General features: G+C 47.5%; 1 protein-coding gene across 1 annotated transcript in view; it reads right to left on the reverse strand.

Annotated features, from left to right (window-relative positions):
- The window catches only part of brinp3a.1 (bone morphogenetic protein/retinoic acid inducible neural-specific 3a, tandem duplicate 1), a 46346-nt gene extending 40201 nt beyond the window's left edge, over window positions 1-6145 (reverse strand). The window contains exons 1-2 of the mRNA XM_062394782.1: window positions 5658-6145; window positions 5063-5372 (exon numbers count right to left, since the gene is read on the reverse strand). Coding sequence (XP_062250766.1) covers window positions 5063-5316 — 254 coding nt within the window. The 5' untranslated portion in view covers window positions 5317-5372; window positions 5658-6145. The remainder of the gene's footprint in view (window positions 1-5062; window positions 5373-5657) is intronic.
- Window positions 6146-6652: the final 507 nt, after the last annotated feature.

Here is a 6652-nt window from a genome sequence, read left to right on the forward strand (position 1 = left end):
CCAGGTCGCCCAATTACTACCTACATGTCTTTTTTTCTGTATAAAGATGAAGAACATGTCCTCTCTTCCTCCTGCTGTTCAATAACTGAGCCAAAATATGCTGCGGCCATCTTGTACTAATGGTGTGTGCACAGAAATGATCAGGGAGAGAAGCCAAGGTAACGAGGCCCCGCCCAAACTCATGCTCGACCAATCGCAAGACAGTGTCAGCTGTCAATCAAGACGTTTCAACTTGTGTGTATATCAACAAATAACAGATTCAAACCAAACTTATCAGAAACACAAAGAATTGTGTGATAAGAGCCATTTAATGATCCACTTGCTAACATGAAGGAGTCTGTGTTTATGATCTATACTGCAGCAAGCCTCTAGGGGGCGATCAAGATAATCTGGCTTTACTTTTGTGGACCTGTCAAGTCGTCCATCCTTCTGTACGGTCAAAGGTCGGTGAAATACTTTAATATTTAAACTCAATGTCTTGCAAACATGTTGAATGTAATTTTTCGGAGATTTTCATGATTTAGATTTTGTTTTATTTCTTATTCTCTTGCACATCTTGACTTTATACACTGAAAATCCACCTTTGAGCAGATGACAGCTCAGATTTGGTTCGGCTCTCCTGCCCAGTCTCATACTGACTTAATGAAACACTTCCAACCTGCACGATTCCCCTCACACTTTCCCTTTGTCGCGGTACATTTGTAAAACTTTGAATCCTGCGTTCTTTACATCTATATTTGCCTGCCTGTCTTCTTTGTTCCCGCTGCCTTCTCCGGCTCTTTGCTGTGAGTCTTTGTACGTCGCTGCTGCCACCGACTGCCAATCACCGCTCGGCATACCTGCATGCAGCGGTATCCAAAAATACAAGCTGTCCGCAGTGTAGAAGAGGGAGCGCTCCGATGGCAGCGAGCAGAGGAGACGTGTTTGAAGCCCTTTGTTTAAAAGTCGGGCTTCTTGGTTCATGTGCCTGCCAGGTTCTCACCTCACCCGGTCTTTGTTTGGGCCAAACGGTGAAAAGAAAAACCAAGCAGCGCCTTGAATTTGTTAAATGAAAAATGCAATATTCTTGAGAGTTAAAGACTTTAAGAGTTTTTGTATTTGACTTCCCTGTGCACGTTCAGTAGAGGTGTGGTCCATGGAAGCATTGTGTTTCCTTGCACTGCATTATGACGTATTCCTTAAAGCTCTCTTCTTTCCTCTTTTCCTCGTGCAGCACTCTAAACTTTAACTCCATTTTATAATCGCTTCAAAATGTGCCCCTCCATCTGAAGCGTTTAAAAAAAAAAAACGGCACGCCCGTGCACACGGGACAGATAAAGCACAATAGGCTCTGACTTCTTTCAAATTAAAATGGCTTGATTACACAGTGCAGTGCAGGTACTGTGATGTTCTGCCTCCGCGCCCTATCTGATCCGCAAACATGTTTGCATATAATTGAAACACTAATCACTCCATAATTACCAGACGACTCCACATATCAAGTGAGGTCCATAGAATAGCCAGCGGGCGGAGAGCGGAGAGAGGAGAAGGCACGGGAGATGAGGCGTGATATAAAAGTTATGGTCCATGAAGAAGAAGAAAGGAGGAGATGACATTTTGAATAATATGTCTCCACGACACAAAGAGAGACACGGAGCAGAAGCTTCTCTCGTTCGCAGAAACACTTTCCAGAAACATCTCGGCCGTCTGAATTATTAAAGCAAACTTCATTTTTTCCATTTCACACCCATTCCCGCCTCTGATGGGCTCGACACAGCATCGGCAACATCTCAAATTTGAGCTCATGCTCTCATTGAAAGCAGTCAATGGGCAAATGTTAATTGATTATACACAGAGGTGCACATGGGGGACAAGGAAACGAGGCAACCAGTCGACTCTCATCACAAATTAAAAGCCAGAGAAGTGTCGTGAGATGTTTGACCTTCATCTGCAGCAGGATGAATACATGAATGGAAGATGAAGTGTTTTCCTGTTTATACCTTTTTGCAGCGCTTTTAAATCCACTGAATCCATTAATCCTCATTATAATATTTGGTCAGACCTTGAGAAGATAATAAACCTGTTTCCACTCGGAGGCTTTGCAGTTTGAAAATCACAATTAAAACAATAAAAGAAAAGCTCTGATTATGTTTGTGGTAGAAAGCTGTGATTCACCGAGTGTCTTGAAAACAATCACTTTATTGCCTCTCGTCTAAATATGACCTTCTGTATTTTTCTATTAAAGTAATCTATTATATTAAGAAATGGTGAAAAAGGGGTTCCAGTGCAGTGGGCAACCAGCAGGGGGGGATACATCTCTGGTTCCTCTGATGTCCCTTGCTCTTTACTCAAATTTTTCCTTCCTCTCCCCCCCACTCTCCTCTCACCCTCCGACTCCCCCACTCCTGCCCCCTGACGGGAAAGGCCAACTGAGCTCTGGAGAATATTTATGAGCGCGGGAGAGCAATTGGTTTGAGATCATTCGACGAGGGAGGAAGGGAAGGAGCGAGGGATGTGGGCGAGTGGGAGGGAGGCAGAGAAAAGAGAGAGAGAGAGAGAGAAGACGAGATAGACGTGGGGATAGGGCGAGAAGGAGAGGTGATATCTTAATGCTCCTATTTAACCTTCTTTTAAACCCTGTGGTTAATTAAAAATGATTTCTTATTGCCACTCCTCGTTCTCTGCGATGGGCTTGCACTGCTGTCTTTCTATTCATGCGAGGGAGGACCAGAGGCGTCGGGGGGGGGGGGGGGGGGGGGGGGACTGTCCAGACTCCTCAGAGACCACTTTGGGCTTCGGACTGGGAAACTGGGATTTACAATGAAGCTGTGACGACTCATGGAGGAGATAACAGCCCCTGTAACTGACCCGAAGGCAGGGTTGTGTGTCTTCCAGAAGCAGAATGGAGTTTCCAACAAATACAAATGACTCTTTACGGCTTTCAAAATGCATGAGTCAGTTTAGGAGAGTAAGTGTTCAGCCCTTTAGAGTTTGAAGGCACTTGTGATCTCTTTAGTCCTCGACGGCTCAGCGAGGGATGACACCGCTGCAGGGGGCTAGATATTTATTTATTTAAAGCCTTAGAAAAAACAGGCGAATGACACCATGGGAATAGAGTTGCACTTTTTTTGGACGGGATGATATTTTACTTCTTCACTCGAGTTCCTGTCGGATTTTTGCTCTAATTAGCCGGCGTTCTTTCATCCTTCAGAGGAAACTGAAAATGCCACCGCACCTCGAGGGGGGGAAGGAGGACTACACGTCAAGTTTGCATTTCTAGATATTTGCTGATAGAGGTCAACGCAAGTGGGATAGCAGTCAGTGCTATAGCTTTGGAAATAGAAGTGGTCAGTGAAGCTTGAGAATGGAAATAGCCATTGGATTTGAATGCATGTAGGGGGCGGGGTGGTGCTGGGAGTAGAGGGAGGACCGGAGACGGAGAGGAAGAAGCCAACAGCGAGCGAGTGAAGGAGGAAGTGATGGATGAGTGCAGGCCAATAGTGCTACATTCTCTATCTCTGCCGTGCATTGTCACCCCTGTCAGCTGCTAAATGCCAGTGTCAGTCAAACCTCTGTTCAGCTGGCATCAGCTGCGGCCGCTCCGACGGCACCGAGCATCATAACTTACCTGGCACACGCACACACACACACACACACACACACACACACACACACACACACACACACAGGGCGTCAGACACATCACACACCTTCAAGATGCCAACACGCTCACGCTGAGACGTGTGGTGACCTGTTTGGAAGCAGGTTGTCTGAAATCATCACACCAAGCTTTATTTCAGCTGCTAGGGAAAAAGGGTTTTGAGAAAGCTAAACTTAGCACCTATGAATAACAGGCACACACACACACACACACACACACACACATGTACTTTGGCAATTAGTAAAAAGACGATGTATCCCTCACATGAACACACACTACACACACACACACACACACACACACACACACACATGTTCCCCTGACAGTCACCTGCTGTGTGTGGGTGAACATACAGTTTACTGAACCACCACATAAAAGAATGTTATCAGTCTGTGTAAATGCTTCGAAGGCGTTTCTACACACACACACACACACACACACACACACACACACACACACACACACACACACACACACACACACACACACACACACACACACACACATGCATGCACACAGACTAACAAATGAAGAAAAAGCAGCCACGCACAGCCGAGGTTTGCATGTGTGCATAATTCATGGTATCTCCACGTCGAGTGAACTCCGGTCTGGAACGTGTGAAGTGATGAAACTGTCGTTCTCTCTTCTCAGACACCAGGAGCCACAATTGCCAATTTATGTCAACAGAAAAAAGTATTTCCAATTCGACACAGTGCTCACCTTCCATTTCCCCCCCCCTTATATCAGTCTGACGGTGACACAGACAGCTTATTATTACTACGTGCGTTCCTATGGGGGGGGGGGGGGGGGGGGTTGCATCTTGAAATATGACTTTAATTCCACTTTCTTGTCTCTGGTATCAAATTTGAATAATGTCACCGGAGTGAGCGTTCAAACACAATCCTGCCGCCTGTGAGCACAAAGCCAGGACACATCACAGCACACACACTTCTGAAGCCATCCCCGTCTACCCACTGTCACACATCAACTGGCTCAGTCAGATATCTGTTACGTCCCGCTGCTTCGTCCCTCCTGCGGTATATCTTCACTTTGAGTTCCCACTGATACCCAGCGATCCGTGGGTTTGTATGGTCCCTGGTCCATATGTCCCTGCGTCCCACAGAGAGAGGAGGCAGGCTGAGGACACATGGACGCACGCAGAGCTGCCATTTGTATGCAAAACTCCACTAAGTAATCTTCTCCACGCTCATCCCGTATACTAAAATCTGCATCTTCTAGTCTGAAGGAATGCATTGTGGGATTTGTTGCCTTCTCTTTTCAACAGATCCTGCTAAATGCTTCTTTTCCCATCAAATCCAGAACCCCAGGAATGTGAGAGCAGATTCTCTCCCAGGCATCACACCTCTGCATTTGGGGACATTTCTTTGGGGATTCAAAACAACAACCACCTCTGAGTCTCACCTGTATATCTTGTACTTGGTGGTGAATCCTTGCTGGTAGCGCTCTGTGAAATCAACGTACTCCTGCGAGCGCTGAAAAGGACCCTTGTCCGACAGGAGCCAGCCCAGGGGCCCGGCGGAGCCACTGAAGCCGGGCCCGGCCTGGTCCTGCGCCCCGGCCCCCACCGACACCCAGCTCTGGAGCAGGCTTAGTGATAACCACCTCCATAGAAACATGAGAGCCGTCAGTCTAATGGAGCTGCACGGGCCACTCATGCTGCTTCCCCCGGCCCCGGTGACTCCTCATTCTCCTGCACGCGGGATGCGTCCTGCTGAGAGGAGGAAGGAGCGGAGAGGGAGAGGAGTTGGTCAATTGTTTTGCTTTTGGTTTTAAGTGGGATGAAAATGAACCGAGGGTTGTGGGGGTGGGGGGGGAGGGGTGCTTATGTCCAGTGTTGCAGAAATTATGGCATAGGGACATTAATAGAGCAGAGAATTAATTTGTCCCGCATAATAAACCAAAGAAACACATTTATATCTATCAATTCTACGTTGGATATTAAAGAGAATACAAGGTCTGAAGAGTATTTCTTTAGTTTTATAGATTTTTATTTTACCTTATTCTGTAAGTATTGAGATGTGGTCAGAATCGGTCTCCTCAGAATACCCCGGTCAGACCGGGAACTTGGGCTCGGCTCGGCGCAGACTCGGGGCGGCATTGGAAAAACGACTTTTCCCTTGAAGGACTTCCGCCACAAATGCAAAAAAAAAAAAAAAAACACGCACAATTCGGGTCAACGCAAAAGACCAGAGGACATCCAAATCTCCTCGGAGCGCGCACTCCTCTCCCGGGCTTCACGGTGCCATATTTCCAGCCTCCGAAAGATGCGCAGTCGTCGCTCCTGTGTTAGTCCAATCCCCCGGAACGAGGCGCTGCCGCCCGGACACTTCACGAGTCAAACATTCCAGGCAGACCTGATATTCACATGCGTGACTGAATGCACAGGGGCCAGGAGACCACCTTGCGATGAGAGGAGCATCTCCGGCTGCAGCCGTCCACCTCGTGCACCTGCTCTGGACTGGAGAGACGCGCTCGGAGCGCAGGAGGAGCGCACTGGACTCCGGGCGCACGGGATGTGTGAATGGCTGTCGACGCGCGCGCTCCATCCCTCGCTCCCTCCCTCCCTGTGCCACACCGCCGCAATTTAATTTATTCCAGCAGCGAGCTCACTCCCGGTTGGCTGGGACGTAACTGGAGGAAGTGAGAGTAGGAGGTGTTCAGATGGAGGAGGAGGAGGAGGAGGAGGAGAGGGAGGAGGAGGAGGAGGAACAGGCTGGATGTGGCGATGGTCAGAGGATAATGATGAAGCTGGAGTCAGATGCCTCGTTTTTAGAAAAGCAATACAAGTCACCTGTGGTTCAGATTAATGCGCATCACCGAGGAGAGGAAGGTGGAAACACGAGGACATGAGAATAAAAAGCAAGATGCCACTTTTTTATATAAGTAAAAATAGAAAGATAGATAGAACAATCAAACGTCTAATTAGAAAACAGTAAGATTATCCTGTTGAAATCAAACTGAATGTCTTTACAATGAAATAATGAATTCTAC

The sequence above is a fragment of the Platichthys flesus genome, chromosome 9 (genome assembly GCF_949316205.1).
Source record: "Platichthys flesus chromosome 9, fPlaFle2.1, whole genome shotgun sequence".
NCBI classification, from domain to species: Eukaryota; Metazoa; Chordata; class Actinopteri; order Pleuronectiformes; family Pleuronectidae; genus Platichthys; species Platichthys flesus.